A 16,731-nucleotide genomic window follows, 5' to 3' on the forward strand; every position below is an offset into this window, starting at 1 on the left:
ATGGATTGCAGACCTACAGGTTGATTGCACAACTTCTATCTGACCTGATGAACTCAATAACTCTCTCATATAGTGCATAGGCTCTTTTGATGAAATCCCTCAATGATTGAGATGCAACTCACTTTGCCCTCACTTCAACTACACAGTAATCATATCAATGCTTCCCAACTATGAATGACAGATCCAATAGCTTTTTATAATTATTACATTCACACCTGATATGAAGATGATTGCATCTGAAGCAAGCAACAAACATAAACTCTAACTAAATGTTTAATAGGCCAGGTCCAATAGCCTGCACATTACTTCAGATAAATGGACACGTTATGCATTACCTAGTGGAGACTTATCTGGTTCCAATGGTCATCCACACACTATCGCCGGAGAGCACATGTTACAATCCTCTGGCACATCAATCCAGAATAACAAACTAGTCAGCAAACTCTCTCAGTGACTATTCTATCACTTCTAATTTTCTATTGGCTGATGATCAACTTTGGAAATGCTGAAATGAGACACCTGTGTTAACATACTTTCCTTTCAGACTGCATGTCATAATGGTCAACTGTGGCAATATGAGGAACAGACTAGCACCTTTGACATCAGTGACAACCTCTATACAATAACACTATGGCCATCTAAATAAAGTATACTAAAATATCAATTTTTTAGCAAAAGGCTTCAAAACACTTTATTCTCATTTATGACCTTCATTCTATTTTACTTTGAATGATGATGTTGACTATTTTATGCAGATAAATGCATGGTCTAAAAACATTTCTGTGCCTGGTAAAATTTGTGTATCTACTCTTAATTTTGGAGAAGCTATGATGTGTATATCGTATCATTTTTTGTTTGTTTGTTTGTTGAAGTACTCATAAGAATGCAATAAGATTCTGTCTGCTGATTTGTGGCAGGTTGGTGGACTCATGGTTGTGGGCACATTGGCAAGTCGAGCAACACTGTCAGAAAAGCTTGTGAAGCAATTGCTTTGTTCAGTTGCAAAAACAATTCACAAAAATCTTAATGCGTTGCATGATATTTCTTTGCTTCAGATGGCACTGATGGTCATGATCAAGTTGGCTGAGGTAAAGTGTTTATGCTGCACTATCCATTTTGTGTATTTTGATTGTGTTAGTGGATGAAATTTATTGGTCTTAATGAAGTCTTAAAAAAATTATCATTCTCCTGTAGAATACTGGGTTTGTATAAACTTTACTTGTCTATCTGATGCAACTATTCTAGAATTGTTCTGGAATAAATGCTCTATGCAGTAGGAATATAGCTTACTCTTTACTTATAGAGATCTTTTTGGACATTCAGGCAATAGGAATTTTTTTTTTCTTATAGTTTGTAAGCTTGAAATGGTTCATCTGAGATTTTTTCTTATTCTCATAAGTTTGGTTTTTCATTTATTCATCTTCTTTTATGTTATTGTTTTGGAGACTGCTTTTAGGGAATATTGTTACTATATTTAATATGAAAATGAATTACCTGCCATAGTTTTTTGATTTTTGAGGTTTTCCTTAGTTCTCTCTTCACAGTTAGTCATGCAAATCCTATTGAGAATGTAGGGAAGATGGCGGTAGATCATACATCAGCACTGTTACATAGCAGTCTGCTTTCCTTTTCTTGTGTATTGCTTTTCTTTAAAGTGTTTGGCTTCAGAAATATTACGATAATAGATAATCGTCTATTATTAGGTAATGGTGATCTATTTGTAAACAATTGTAAATATTAGAATGTTTCTAATATTTAGTTAGCTTTAGTTAGCTGTAGCTTTTTTAGCTTTCTTTCACTAGAATAGAATATTTCTATTCTTTATGATTGTTTCCTAAGGAAACATCGTTTCATTCTTTTGTATATAATGACCTCTCTGTGATAACCTTGTGTAGTTATAGCTAAATCAAGCATCAATTTCTTTCACATTTTGATGGTTTGACATTTTGTCAAACACTTAGCAAGCAACCTAATTACCACTGAATCTATGATGTCTTAAATTTTCAAACACAATATCAGGATTTACAGCAAACTGATCACAAATTTACTTAATTTTGGCCTTATAAGTTTTGCATAAATAAATACCAAATGCCAATAAACAATTCTGAAATGATTCACACCAGCCTCTGAATTCATTCATTAACAAACCATATAGCAATATAATAAGAAGGGAATTTAATTGTTGGCTGATTATAAATCAAAATTTGAAGCCAGCCTATTTACTTTCAAACTATGTAATATAAACTGAATTTTACAAATTAAAAACTTGGTCTTTGTCGTAGAATGTAATTGCAAAGTCAAACTGAAAGCCGTCTGTTCCAATTTCAATCTAGCGTTTATAGTCTACCTCTACAAATGCTGCCCAAAACTTATATAGAAATCACGCCAAATATAAGAACCCTTGGCATTCAAGCTGTAAATCCAACACGCTAATTCTGATGCAAAACAAACAAACTGGGATATCCAGAATTACCAAACTCCAATCTGCAGACTAAACCCTTGTCCAACAATAGCGAAATTATAATGTTCAATTGTATAAATGCTCCTCAGCCATAGTTAATATAGAAAGAGGAAATGATAATAAAACTTAGAAGTCCACAATACCTCAGCTGTGGATTCTTAGAATTAAATCTACAATACTTCAACTGTAGATCACAAACCCTTATACTTTAACAAGGGCACAAACTTCAGACTCAGAAATGTCACAAAGACAACAAGAGCAAGATAACATAATCAAATAATTGGATGCTTTACTCATCGAATGGGCTCATATTTATAATGTTCAAATGGCACAAAGTTTCCCAAATGAACTTCACTTAAGAAGCTTCTCACACACAACATTAAAATATAATAAAGTGCTATTATAAACTAATTTATTAATTGCTTTTGGCTCTAAAAATGACCTTTTCCACCATATCTTTAAATTTTGACACATAAGGCCACTTTTTTTTGTTCCCATGATTTAAAAATTTTCGTCCCGATTCCAACGAGCTATGATACTGAGGTGACCAACCAACAACACCGACAAAAATAACAACCTCAACGTATTTAGATGAATAATAATAATAATTCACCCGCTTTGCGAAAACCACTGAAGAAGCATTAGAATCGTAATTTGACAACATCAAAGTGATTTTGATGATGAAAGACGATGAATGAATTTGACAGGGTGACACTATAAATAGATGCTCCCTCCAAGGTTCTTGGGGCCCAAACCGGAAGCCCGAAATAAAAATAGAGAGCATCTTCCAACTCCTCTGACTTAACTGAGCTCATTAGAACCAACAGATTGACTTACTATAAATGGTAAGTCCCTCAAACGGAGCCAAAACACACCATAGGTTGCTAGAAAGCCTATAACCACACAACTGAGAGCCTCAAATCCTATTGTTCGCTTATGAGGGTTGCAATGGTGAACTGACCTAGTGTCATGTCTCATTTTCCGCACTAGTGTTTTGGCACTAGTTTAATCTATCTCCACATCCAAATAGATTAACAACATTAACTATCATTATTCCTACTAGACACATCGAAGATTTTATATTATGTACTTCAGTTATTTATTAAAGTGTGTGTGGATAAAGTTACTTTATGTTATAAAGTCATTTGTTTTATAAAGTGACTTAAGTGACTATAGGATGAAATTGTGTTTTATCCCACATTCCTTGTTTCATTGTTGTTTCCCTCACTTTGAGGTTATAAAAAGGAGCTTGCATTGGGATTCACACACAAGAATTTATGAAGTCAATATTTAGAACATTGGTTGCTTAAATGTGACCGAGTTAACTCGAGGACGAAAACCCTTGAGAGTTAGGAGCTGGACGTAGTCTCAGTTCTCTTGTTTGAAGTCTACATTCGATTTCTTGGAAGATTATTTGGAAACTCAGATTTCTTGGAGGTATCATCAAATTTACTTAGTTCAAATTTGGGGATATTCAGGTTTGTACGACTCACATTTTGCATGTTACAGTTGGAATATCAATGCATGGAAATGTTTCTGTTGATAGTCAGGTTGTTGAACATTCCAAGACAAATATTGTCGGCGTGACCTCCTATGCGGTTATCTTGGCATTGTCGTTGATACTCGTTGACAGCGGTAAGACATTGACTTGTGACCGGTAAAGCCTAGCAGTCGGAAATAGGCTAGTGGACGGCTTTGCTACAGGATGGATGTTAGACTCACATGAATATAGTAGTTGCGTGTATGAACCAGGAGCACGTCTTGGCAATACCTTCATATAGTTGGACAGGGTGGACGCATAGAGAGTGAAGTAATAAATAGTAGTTCGGGCCACCATAATAGGAAGGAGAGGTTTCACCCATATTGATAACATCATTTCGCCAATATATAGGGAGTAGTTTCAAAGGATGGTCGGTTGCTTGGTTAAGACATCAAAACCCGCAGAGTAATAGTTTCTGCTTCAATATGTTTCACAAAGGATATTCTCAGTGTTTCGGGTTTGTCATTCTTGCCTCTCTGCATATGGTTAGACACTCGTGTCCATGTTATTATTGTTATATTCATAATATGATTGTAAGTTCATTGATTTACTGATTACTGGATTGTTGAAACTTTGAATATCAAATTCAGTCTGAGATTTCTTAATGCAATGAGGAACTGTTTATTACTTAGACTCATCATTTTATAGTGTATGACTTAGCAAACAGTGGCATAGGTTATTCAGAAGCTTGGTAATGAAACATATGGTGATTGGTTGATAATTGTTTCACAAAATTACTCAGTTACAGTTTTAGAACTCTATTATAAATTTGAGTCAGATTATTATAGTGGTACCAAAGCCACAAGACCTGCCATCTTGTGGGAAATAGCAAAGTTTTTGCAGACCAATTATTTACCCAAAATGACAGCCAAGAATGAGTAGGAGACAACATAAATTCAGTCACCTACTACCGGAACAAGCAGATTCTTTAGATCATATCGATAGAGAAGACAATTTTATAGTGGCTGAAAAAGTAACTTTTGGAACAGGTGAACAAGTTGATAATACTTAATAGGTTGAACATTTGGAACAGGTTGAACCAGAAAACAACGTTCAAATGGCACATAATGAAACTGAACAGGATAGGGAAGTTTGGGAAATGTTGTAGGCTATTAGAGATGGACAAAACAACATTGCTAATGCTCTTCAACAAGTAGGGACTATGCCGCAGTTGGTTTCGGTCCATAGAAGAGCTCCAAGCCATCACAGTGGAGGCGATAGTATAGCTAGATCTCCCCAAACAGCTAGAGCTCCCACACATAACACTGATAGGCCCTTAATGCTAGTTTTTAATGTAGAAGAAGCTGTACCACCACCAGCTCCAAATTTATTATTAGACAATATTATGGCAATGTTTGATGAGTGAGATTTGTTTCTGGATCCAATTAAACAAAATTTGACCTTTGTTCAATATTTAAATTAGAAAAGAGAGATTGATAGACAGTAGTAGGATCGGAGACCAAGAGCACCTAACAGGGACCTAAAGCATGCTATGACAAACTAACTCTCCCCACCTTTGATGGCAGCGGTCAGACTTCCGCTAGAGCTTGGATTTACAAGCTCGATACCTATTTGATGCTTAAGCCCATGGCTTAGGCGGAAGTCGTCAGATTTGCAACTATGCACCTTGAGGGAGCTGCGTACAATTGTTGGCATCATGAGTTAGTCACCCAGGATCATGGCCTCATAACTTCATACGAGATTTTCAGCTCCAAGCTGATTACACGCTTTGACAGGAAAGATATTGAAGTCTATTACAAGAATTTGGCTCAGTTACATTAGAGTGGGTCTTTGGATAAGTTCATTGATGAGTTTCAGCGTATATCAATTATGCAGCCAGATATGTTAGAGCAGCGCAAGGTGATGTTATTTACAAAGGGGTTACAAGACATATTTAGGGGTTTGGTTAAGGTACTTAAACCAAACACCTTGTATGATGCGATTAAGATCGCCCATGATTTGGATTCACCTTCATCGATATTACAGCCTTCAAAGAAACTTTACAGAGAATCTACATCGAGCCAAGAAAACAAAAACCAGTAGAAACCAAATCCTCCTAGATTGGATTTTGAAACTCTTAATGAACTTAGGAGGAAGAAATTGTGCTTCACTTGCAGGGAACCTTGGACCCCCAACCATAGATGCCTTGGTAAAGGCAAGATTCACTATGTTGAGGTTCTTTCCGAGGATGAAGGGGAGCAATAGGAAGGTGAAGATGTTGAGGACAGCGAGGAAGAAGAAGTTGAGGAGCCGCCCCGTAAAGATAAAAAGAAGAAAACTGTCATGGAATAGCCTCCGGTTATAGCCACTCTTTCTAGTGATTCGGCATGTCATCCTTTTAGAGTGAAGGGGGTGGTTAAGGGTCAGTGCATTGTTTGCCTCTTGGATACATGAGCCTCTCATAATTTCATTAGTACATAGATGGTATCTAGGAGAGGTTTGTAGACAGTTGACATACCCGAGTTTGAGGTGAAGGTAGCAGGCGGTGAAGTTTTGAGATGTACAGAGAAAGTAGTTGGTCTTTAGATATGGTTTGACGATTATCTTTTGGAGACTGATTTTTATGTGTTGATTTGGATGGTTTGGATGCCATTCTGTGTAGATAGTGGTTGAGGACTCTCCGTAGGTACACTTTTGATCACGAGACCATGCGGTTGGAATTCTCACAGGGTGATCGGTTAGTAGTCCTAAAAGCCATACCAGATAGTTAACCTAGATTGATAACGACTCACAAGATGAAAGCCATTTTGAGACATGATGATATAGAATGAGCGACACAATGCTTCATCTCTTCGAAGGAGACACGAGATACAGGACAGCAATATCATTATGACATTCAGACAATCCTGGACAAGCATAGGAGGGTGTTTGAGGATATAACTCCGGGAATTCCACCAGATAGAGGGTTTGAGCATATCATTGAGCTAGAGGAGGGTGCCAAACCTATCATTACCTCTCCTTATTGTCACCCCAAGCACTACAAGGAGGAGATAGAGAAGACGATCAAGGAACTTCTAGATATGGGACATATCAGGCCCAGTTCTAGCCCCTTTGCCTCTTCAGTGGTGTTGGTTAAGAAGAAGGACGACATCCTTCAGATGTTTATAGATTGCTGTGCCCTGAACAAGAGAACCATTAAAAATAGGGATCCGATTCCCTGCAATGATGAGTTACTGGATGAGCTTCATGGGGCTATTTATTTCTCAAAGATAGAGCTGCGATCAAGATACCGCCAGATACAAGTTCGAGAGGAGGATGTGCATAAGACAACTTTTAGATGCCATTATGGACATTACGAGTTCTTGGTGATGCCATTTGGGCTCACTAACGCACCAGCCACTTTCTAGTCATGCATGAACCATATTTTCAAAAAAAACTAAGGAAGAGTGTGTTGGTTTTCTTTGATGACATATTAATCTTTAGCAGGACTTGGGAAGAACATTTGCAACACTTAGATGAGGTCCTCAGTCTCATGGAAGAACATCTTTTATTTGCAAAAGAGTTTAAGTGTGAATTTGGGCTAATTGAAATTCTCTATTTGGGACATTTGATTGGTGCCAAGGGGGTTAAGGTGCATCAGGAGAAGATACAAACGATCCTGGATTGGCCACCTTCGAGAGATGTATCTGAGTTGCGGGGTTTTCTTGGTCTTTGTTCTTGTTATCGACGATTTGTCAAAGGTTTTTCCCAGGTAGCAGCACCCCTTACCGATTTGACACGGAAAGAGGCATTTAGTTGGACAGAAGATTCAGAGGCAGCCTTTGATAAACTGAAACAGGTGATGAGTACATGTCTAGTGCCAACACTCCTTGATTTTTCTAGACTCTTTGTTTTAGAGTATTATGCTTCGGGAAGTGGAATAGGGGCAATATTGATGCAGGATCGTCATCCCATTGCTTTTGAGAGCAGAAAACTTAGGGGCAGCGAATTACTATATTCCACTTATGATAAGTAGATGCTGGTCATAATGCATGCCTTAGCCAAATTTAGGTAGTACTTGGTGGGAAGTAAATTTATAGTGAAGATCAACCATAACAGCTTATGCTACTTACTAGAACTGAAGGAGTTGAATGAAAGACAACAGAAATGGGTCAACAAGTTCCAAGCTTACGATTTTGACATTGAGTATGTCAAGGGGAAAAATAATATAGTTGCTGATGCTCTTTCTCGAAGACCCCCAGTGCTAGAGTGTTATGCCATATTCGAGATTTTAGCAGATTAGAGGTCTCGATTGTTAGTAGAGTATTCTAAAAATGCTCACGCATGTCAGAGTATGGATGGGATACTTCAGGACGAGCGGTGCAAGGTGATGAATGATGTTATATATTATAAAAATAGAATCTACCTAGTACTCGAATCTAAACTAAATGGGGATATTATGCACACTATACACGATGCACCATCAGCAGGGCACCTAGGTTTCTTCAAAACCTATAGGCAGATCAGGGAGAGATTCTCGTGGAAGGGGCTAAAGGATGATGTATTACAACATGTTAGAGAGTGCCAGACTTGTCAGTAGAACAAGTTTGAACAGGGCTTTCTTGCAGGTTTACTTCAACCTCTCCCTATTCCAGCTTAGAGGTGGGAGAGCATCTCCATGGATTTTATCACAGCGCTGCGTAGGGTCCAGAGCAGAGATTGCATCTTTGTGGTGGTAGACAGAATGACTGAGTTCGCACACTTCTTCGTGATTGCCGCGGATTGGTTAGCTTCTCAGGTGGCTGAGTTGTTCTTCCGAGAGGTTTTCCATCTCCATGGGTTACCCAAGACTATTTTGAGTGGCAGGGATAGTAGGTTTCTTAGCACCTTTTAGCAGGAGATTTTTAGGTTGATAGGTACAGAGTTAACTCCCAACACTAGCTATCACCCGCAAGCGGATGGTTAGATCGAAATAGTGAATAAATGGGGGAAAGGGTACTTGAGGAATTACATTGTAGGTTAGTAGATAGCATGGGTTAAGTGGCTGTATTTGGGGGAGTATTACTACAACCCCACTTATCATATGTCTATTCGAATGCTTCCTTCCGCGCCTTTTATGGTTATGAGCCTTTCTCCTTTATTGACTTAGCCTTACAGGACAACAGGGCGCCATTGTCCAAAGATTGGATTTCAGATCAACAAGACATCCTCAAAGCTCTCGGGGATAATATTTAGCAGGCACAAAACCAACAAAGGTTATATGCTGACTGTCATCGTTCTGAGCAGATTTTTGAGCTGGGTGACAGGGTTTTTCTTCGTCTGCAGCAGTATAGGTAGAGCTTCTTGAAGAAAAGTGGGTTGAAGAAACTTAAGCCTAGATTTTATTGACCTTACTGCATCACCAGGAGGGTGGGAGAGGTTGCTTATGAGTTGGATTTGCCAGGTGACAGCTGAATCCACAACATATTTCATGTCTCATGCCCCAAGAAGGACGTTGGCCAACAGATTGTGCCTTCATAGAGTTTGCCTCCGCTTGATGAGGCAGGTAAACTTATTTTGGTGCCCGAAGAGGTGATTGAAACCAGGGAAAGGAGGCTGCGTAACAGGACTGTTAGGGAATATTTGGTTCGTTGGAAAGACTTACCATATGAGGATGCCACCTGGGAGGGTGAGTCTATTCTGCAACACCTAGCATTGAGATTGCTTGAGGGCTAGCATTGAGATTGCTTGAGGGCAAGCAATCTTGGGAAGGGAGGACTGTCATGTCCCCTTCTGCACACTAGTGTTTTGGTGCTAGGTTAATCTATCTCCACATCTGGATAGATTAATGACATTAACTATCAAGAGGCCTACCAGTCACATCAGAGATTTTATATTATGTACTTCAGTTATTTATTAAAGTGTGTGTGGATAAAGTTACTTTATGTTATAAAGTCATTTATTTTATAAAGTGACTTAAGTGACTATAGGACGAAATCGTGTTTTATACCACATTCCTTGTTTCATTGTTGTTTCCCTCACTTCGAGGTTATAAAAGAGGAGCTTGCATTGGGATTCACAGACAAGACTTTATGAACTCAATATTCAGAACATTGGTTGCTTAAATGTGATTGAGTTAACTCGAGGACAAAAATCCTTGAGAGTTGGGAGCTGGACGTAGTCTCAGTTCTCTTTTTTGAACTCTACATTTGATTTCTTTGAAGATTATTTGGAAGCTCAGATTTCATGGAGGTTTCATCAAATTTACTTAGTTCAAATTTGGTGATATTCAGGTTGGTACGGCTCACATTTTGCATGTTACAGTTGGAATATTAGTGCATGGAAATGTATTTGTTGATAGTCGGGTTGTTGAACATTCCAAGACAAATACTGTCAACGTGACCTCCTATGCAGTTATCTTGGCATTGTTGTTGATACTCATTGGCAGTGGTAAGACATTGACCCGTGACCGCTAAAGCCTAGCAGTGGGAAAAAGGCTAGCAGATGACTGCTATAGGATGGATGTTAGACTCACATGAATACAATAGTTGCGTTTATGAACCAGAACACGTCTTGGCAATACCCTCATACAACTGGACAGGGTGGACGTACAAATAGTGAAGTAATATACAGCAGTTTGGGCCACCATAAGAAGGAGAGTTTTCACCCATTTCGATAACATCATTCCGCCAATATACAAGGAGCAGTTTCAAAAGATGGTCGGTTGCTTGGTTAAGACATCAAAACTTGCGGAGTAGTAGTTTCTACTTCAATATGTTTCAGAAAGGACATTCTCAGTATTTTAGGTTTGTCATTCTTGCCTCTCATGTCCATGTTATTATTATTATATTTAGAATATGACTGTAAGTTCATTGACTTGTTGATTATTGGATTGTTAAAACTCCGAATATCAAATTCAATCTAAGATTTCTTAATGCAATGAGGAACTGTTTATTACGTAGACTCATCATTTCATAGTGTATGACTTAGCAAACAATGACATAGGTTATTTGGAAGCTTGGTAATGAAACATATGCTGATTGGTTGGAAACTGTTTGACAAAGTTACTTAGTTATAGTTTCAGAACTCTATTATAAATTTGGGTCAGATTATTACACCTAGCCAAATGCGGGAACTTGCTAAAAATGGGGACATTACACTTGGTCGCTGTTAATAAGAAGCAAATGTTTTCCAATTACTTCATAATAGGGTATCAGAGACGATACATCAAATTTTTTAAATTTTTTTATAATTTCTTTCGAAATTTATTTTGAGGCTTTTTTCTCAACAACCCCGTCTAGGGTTTCCATTTTTGAGTAATCTTTCTGCACAAATCTGCTTCATTATTCTTTGTTTTGACTAGGGTTGTTGAGGATCTTTGCCAAATCACGATTTTTTTCTCCTACCTCCCAATTGGAACAAAAATGTCTACAACTAACGATTTCAACTGGACATGATTTTTTACTCAACTCATGATTTCCTCTTTTTTGTGATCTGAAGCAAATTACATCTTTTTTGGCCCGCAACTCACGATTTTCTGTACGTTTTTGGAAACATATTTGGGGCTGTTTTTTGGTACTAAAACCCTACAAATCCACTATCCATTGCTCCTATGATGTTTCAGCAAAGCAACAAGGTCCTCCGTTAAAAATCGAGCGTTTCTTACCATAAAATACCATTTTGTTTGCAAGGTTGACTTCCATGGTCGCCGACTTGTGTTTTCACTCGAAACCTTAATTTCTTGACCTCAAAATTTTTTTCGATTACAGATTTTCGGTGGAATTTTCAAAAGCTCAACTAGGTTGTCAAATTTTTTAGGGTGCCTCGATTTTCAAGCTAGCAGATCCAGAAACCAACAACATATTCTTTCATTCTTTTTCGAGCTCTCTTCTGGGTCATCCTCAATTTTTCTTGCTCTTTTGTTTTTTGGCCTCGGAGGACATGCCTTTACAGATTCTCACATTTTTCATTGAAATACGGGCCATGGCATCTATGACAAACATTCTGGTCAAGAACAACTCAAAATTCAATGGTTGAAATTATGGCACTTGGAAGTAGCGGATCGTAGCAATTTTTGAATATTGGAATATCGGTCAACTTGTTTTGGGTGTTACAAAGCGTCCTACTGCCCTTGGTACTGATTAGGATACATGGGATCTGAATAATTGAGAGGTGATGATGCTTCTCAAATTATCTGTGGCTGATGATCAACTCTCTTAGATTCCATCCACCATGACAACTGCTGAGATATGGACACATCTCAAAGGTCTTCATGAGACTTCTGACAAAAGCAGAGCTTTCTTCTTGAAAAACACTTTGTTTTTTATCATCATGGATGAGCGAATCTTGCTCTAGGCTCACTTGAATAGGATTTAGGAAATCCGTGATCAGTTGGTTGCTATTGGTTATAAGATGGAGGAAGAGGACATTGTGGTTATCACTCTCCGAAGTTTACCGAAGTCCTATGAGCATTTTATCGAGACTCTCAACATCATGTGTTTTGGTGTAGACTTGAAGTTCACTGATCTTTACATACTTTTGCTTTAGCAAGATTGGTAGAAACAACAATTCGGTAGCAGTTCAAACTCCACCTTTAGAGAGCAAGCCTTTGCTGCTAAATCCTTTCATTAGGATAAAAGCAAGTTTTAGTAGTCGTCTTAACAGAAGTCTTCTGCTCCAGCTTTAGACGGCTTTCGGAAGAACATTTCATGCAACTATTACCACAAGTTTGGGCACATGAAGGTTGAATGTCGTAAGTGCTTAGCTGCCCAATTGAAGCAATCAGGTTCGCAGTCCAAAGCAAACAATGTAGAGCACACCGAGCAGACGAAATTTGCCTTTTACGCCTTCATGGCTAAAAGACCTACAAATCATGTGAAGTCGTCTGCTTGGTACATTGATTCAGGTACCTCTCGTCATTTCACTCATAGTTTGCAAACTCTCCGAGTACTCTCAAAGTTGCCGAGTACTCTCAAGTTTTTTTGTTGGGCGATTACTCTCAAGTTCAACTCTCGAGTATTTATAGATGTTAAAAAATGTAGCTAAAAATGTTGATGCAGGGAAAACATTGGATTAGATGCATTTTTTACATCATTTTTCTGCTATAAAACTATACATTTTCTCTATTGAAATGTCAATTACTAAGTTAATACATTTTATAATTGTATTCTAAAAAGAAATATATGTTTCTTTAAGAGATTTTAAATTTTAGTACTTTATGAATTGCCGAGTTTTCCCTGAGTTTTTGTTGAGTATATGCTGAGTTTTTTCCGAGTTGAAAATTTTGGGCTTGCCGAGTATTCTCCGAGTCCGAGTCTGCAAACTATGATTTCACTTATCGTAGAGACTAGTTTACTGACTAACAACCTTATTCAAATTTTGTATTTTTGGTGGTGGAGAAGCGTACATTGTTGTTGACAAAGGCAACATTCAGATTCAGTCTGCTGGGAGGAATCTCATTTTCCTCGATGTGTACTATGTTCCAGGGATGGAACTAAATCTACTCTCAATTAGTTAGTTACAGTGACATTCTCCACATTTGGATGTCACCTTTAGTTCACATCAGTGTACCATAATTGATCAAGCGATGAAGTCTACTGTTGTAGTAGGTCTTGAGGATCATGGTCTTTTTTGACTTACTGATTCTAGTGATTATCGGGACTTAGCTATGGCTGGTTGGCGGTCTTCTGTTAGCACACTTTGACATCAATGATATGGGCAGTTAAATGTGCATTATCTCTCTCAGCTTGCTTGGGATGAGCGTGTCCTTGGATTGCCAGAGATTTAGACTCAACAACTTGGAGTTTGTGATGCATGCCAGGTTGGGAAGCACCATCGTACACCTTTCACAAGTGGCGATTTATAGCGAGCTTTTCAGGTACTTCAGCTTGTTCATGTCGATATTTGCGGCCCTATGGCTGGTCCTTCTATTCTTGGGTGCAGGTATTTTCTGTTGTTTGTTGATGATTTCAGTAGAAAAATGTGGGTGTATTTCCTTAAAAAGAAATCAGATGCATTTCCTATATTTTAGAAGTTAAAACTTTTAGTTGAATAAGAATCTTGGAAATCTATTATTACTCTTAGATTAGACAATGGGGGGGAATTTAGTTCTAATGATTTCTCTAGCTTCTTGGATACTCATGGCATCAAACGCCAGTTAACCACACCCCACACACCACAACATATTAGTGTAGTTGAATGACGGAACAGAATAATCATTGAGATGGTTCGATCCATGCTGGAACATAGACATGTTCTAAAGAAGTTTTGGGTAGAAGCAGTCAGCACTGCAATTTATCTTTTGAACTGGTCACCCACAGTAGCAGTCAAAGTTAAAATTCCGGAAGAGGCCTGGTTAGGTTGCAAGCTCAGAATCAGTCACTTAAGGGTGTTTGGCTCGTTCCCTTGCTTTTGTTTGGATCTCTAATGCGTTATGCACTAAGTTGGATGCCAAGTGTTACAAACTCATGCTTGCTGGATACAATACTCTTCACAAAGCCTACCGCTTGATTGACATTGAAACATCTCATCTCATCTACGGTCGTGATGTAGTCTTCAATGAGCAACGAGGACCTTTCATGCATGTTTCTGTTGTTCCTGATCCAACAGACCAACCTATGAAGGCTCATGATTTGGGAGTCAGGCTTCCATTAGGTCCAGTTGATGGGAGGGCTCTAGTAGCTCCTCCAATTCTAATTATACTAGTGATACCTGTATAGACACCCCCAACTTCATAGCAGGATCGCCTCGATTTGTATATGCTTCACCTGAGTTTGATCCAGATTCTTCTGATGCAGAACCTGATCACCAAGCATCTCTTGACACTAATGTTGGTCGTTCTCCTCTCCAGCCTAAGTGGTTGTCTAAGACACTTGCTGATCTTCGTGATGATGAGCTCATTGATGGGAGAACTGCCCAAAAAAAGAGCAAAACTACAGAGTCTGTTAACTTTGCTCCCATTGCCAACATTCATAGTATGTTTGAACCTCAAACATATTCTGAGGCTAAAGGAATTCTAGAGTGGGAACAAGCCATGACATCTGAACACCAGAGCTTGTTGATGAATAACACTTGGGTCCTTTCTGATCTTCCACCAGGGAAGAAACCCATTGGCTGCAAATGGGTTTACAAAATCAAATACAAATTAGATGGTACTTTGGATAAGTACAAAACTTGTTTAGTTACGAATGCCTCTTCTCAACATTAGGGCATTGATTATAAGGAGACCTTTGCTCCTACTACAAAGATGAGCACAATCAGATTAGTCCTAGTCATGTCAACATAGTTTGGCTAGAAGGTCCATCAGATGAACGTCAAGAGTACTTTCTTGTATGGTGATCTTCGTGAAGAGGTCTACATGATGCAACCTCATGGTTATCAAGGTTGCTGGTAAAGACTCAGTTTCTTAGATTGGTAAAAGCTTTTTATGGCTTGAAGTAGGCCCCTCGGGCATGGTACATAAAAATTGATAAGTACCTCAATGATCAAGGCTTCTTGAGGAGTTCTTCAGACTCAAATTTGTACATCAAGACTACTGACAGTGACATCATCCTTTTGGTCATTTATGTGGATGATTTGATCATCACTAGTAGTTCGACATCTTTGATTCAGGGAATCAAACATAATTTATGCCAGTCTTTAAATATGATTGACCTTGGGCTCATGCATTATTGCCTAGGTGTTGAGGTTTGGCAATAGTCTTTTGGTATATTCATCTCTTAGTCCAAATATGCGAGGGCTTTGTTAGACAAATTCCATATGCAGGATTGCAAGCTTGCATCTACACCCATGGAGAAAGGTCTCAAGTTATTAGCCAACTTTGATTCTCCTCCCGTTGATGATATTACATACAGGCAACTAGTAGGTAGCCTCATCTACCTTTGTGCTACTAGGCCTGACATTAGCTTTGCAGTAAGCTATATATCACTCTTTATGACAACTCCCAAGGCTGATCATTGGATGACCACAAAGTGTGTGTTTCGTTATGTGAAGGGCACTTCAGATTATGGACTTCTTTACTCTTGAAGTTCTAATCCTAGACTTAGTGGGTTCACAGATTCAGATTGGGCAGGCTCTATTAACGATAAAAAGTCAACTTTTGGATATGTGTTTAGTTTGGGATCCAGTGTTGTCACATTGACCGGTAAGAAGCAGCAGGCAGTTTCTCTCTCCTCTAGAGAGGCCTAGTACAAAGGAACTGTTAAGGGAGGACATGAAACTGTTTGGCTTCGTCAGATGCTTGGAGATATGCAGATGTCACCAGTAGGACCGACTATTTTGTTTGTTGATAACGAACGCTTTATCAAGTTAGCATGAAATCCAGTCTTTCATTGATGAACCAAGCATGCAAATGTTCACTGTCACTACATACGATAGCTGGTTGAAGACAAAAAAATAGATTTTTAGTATGTTCCTACCACATATCAGACTGCAGACATTCTCACCAAGCCTCTTGGTGCTGATAAGTTTGTCAAATTCAGAGGACAACTTGGTGTTGTAGATAGATTAACCATTAAGGGAGGGTATTATGATAATAGATAATCGTCTATTATTAATTAATGGTAATCTATTTGTAAACTATTGTAAATATTAGAATGTTTCTAGTATTTAATTAGCTTTGCTAGTCGTAGCTTTTTTAGCTTTCTTTCAGCTAGAATAAAATGTTTCTATTCTTTATGATCGTTCCTAAGGAAACATCGTTCCATTCTTTTGTATATAATGACCTCTTGGTGTCTTTTAATAACAAACAAATATTTTCTAATTACTTCGTGATAAGAAACACCAACGAATGTTGAGTTTTTGTCTCTTAATCTTAGTTTGTAGGTGTAGTTAC

The 16,731-nt window shown here is 38.3% G+C and overlaps 1 protein-coding gene across 3 annotated transcripts in view; it reads left to right on the forward strand.

The window, feature by feature from the left end:
* The window catches only part of LOC149532241 (ARM repeat superfamily protein), a 179,950-nt gene that overhangs the window by 24,192 nt on the left and 139,027 nt on the right, over positions 1-16,731 (forward strand). For all 3 annotated transcript variants that reach the window (XR_016358832.1, XM_089810308.1, XM_089810309.1), the window contains exon 6: positions 918-1,088. Coding sequence is in view for 2 of the 3 variants with exons in the window: in XM_089810308.1 (XP_089666434.1) it covers positions 918-1,088 (171 nt within the window). In the remaining variant the exon portion in view is untranslated. The remainder of the gene's footprint in view (positions 1-917; positions 1,089-16,731) is intronic.

Source organism: Cupressus sempervirens, chromosome 11 (assembly GCF_028749045.1).
Source record: "Cupressus sempervirens isolate cs-2001-9-10 chromosome 11, ASM2874904v1, whole genome shotgun sequence".
Taxonomy (NCBI): domain Eukaryota; kingdom Viridiplantae; phylum Streptophyta; class Pinopsida; order Cupressales; family Cupressaceae; genus Cupressus; species Cupressus sempervirens.